Source organism: Merops nubicus, unplaced genomic scaffold (assembly GCF_000691845.1).
Source record: "Merops nubicus isolate BGI_N331 unplaced genomic scaffold, ASM69184v1 scaffold30481, whole genome shotgun sequence".
NCBI lineage: Eukaryota > Metazoa > Chordata > Aves > Coraciiformes > Meropidae > Merops > Merops nubicus.
This window is the reverse complement of record NW_008589466.1, coordinates 2,201-2,466: the sequence shown is the minus strand read 5'-3', so window position 1 is coordinate 2,466 and position 266 is coordinate 2,201. Positions and strand designations below refer to the sequence as shown.

At 65.4% G+C, this 266-nt stretch overlaps 1 protein-coding gene across 1 annotated transcript in view; it reads right to left on the bottom strand.

The window, feature by feature from the left end:
* Positions 1-108: 108 nt before the first annotated feature.
* The window catches only part of LOC103781887 (sodium-coupled neutral amino acid transporter 3-like), a gene marked incomplete at both ends in the record, with an annotated part of 2,354 nt that continues 2,196 nt past the window's right edge, over positions 109-266 (bottom strand). The window contains one exon of the mRNA XM_008949611.1: positions 109-212. Coding sequence (XP_008947859.1) covers positions 109-212 — 104 coding nt within the window. The remainder of the gene's footprint in view (positions 213-266) is intronic.

Sequence of the window (266 nt, the reverse complement as noted above, 5' to 3'; positions counted from 1 at the left end):
GCAGGCAGCCTGCGGGGACAGGGAAGCAGGTCAGGGAGAGCCAGGGTGACGGGGTCCCCAGCCTGGCCCCAGGACCCACATCCCTGTCCCATCCCCCTCCATGCTTACCAAGATTTTTGGGGTGGAGCGCAGAGGCTCCTTTTCCTTGGGCATGATGCGGATGTAGAAGATGGCAGGGAAGATGAAGATGAGGCAAGGAGCGGAGGTGGCACCTGGAGCAGACAGGGACAGAAGGGGCAGGGGGCCCCCACCCCGGCCCCCCCACC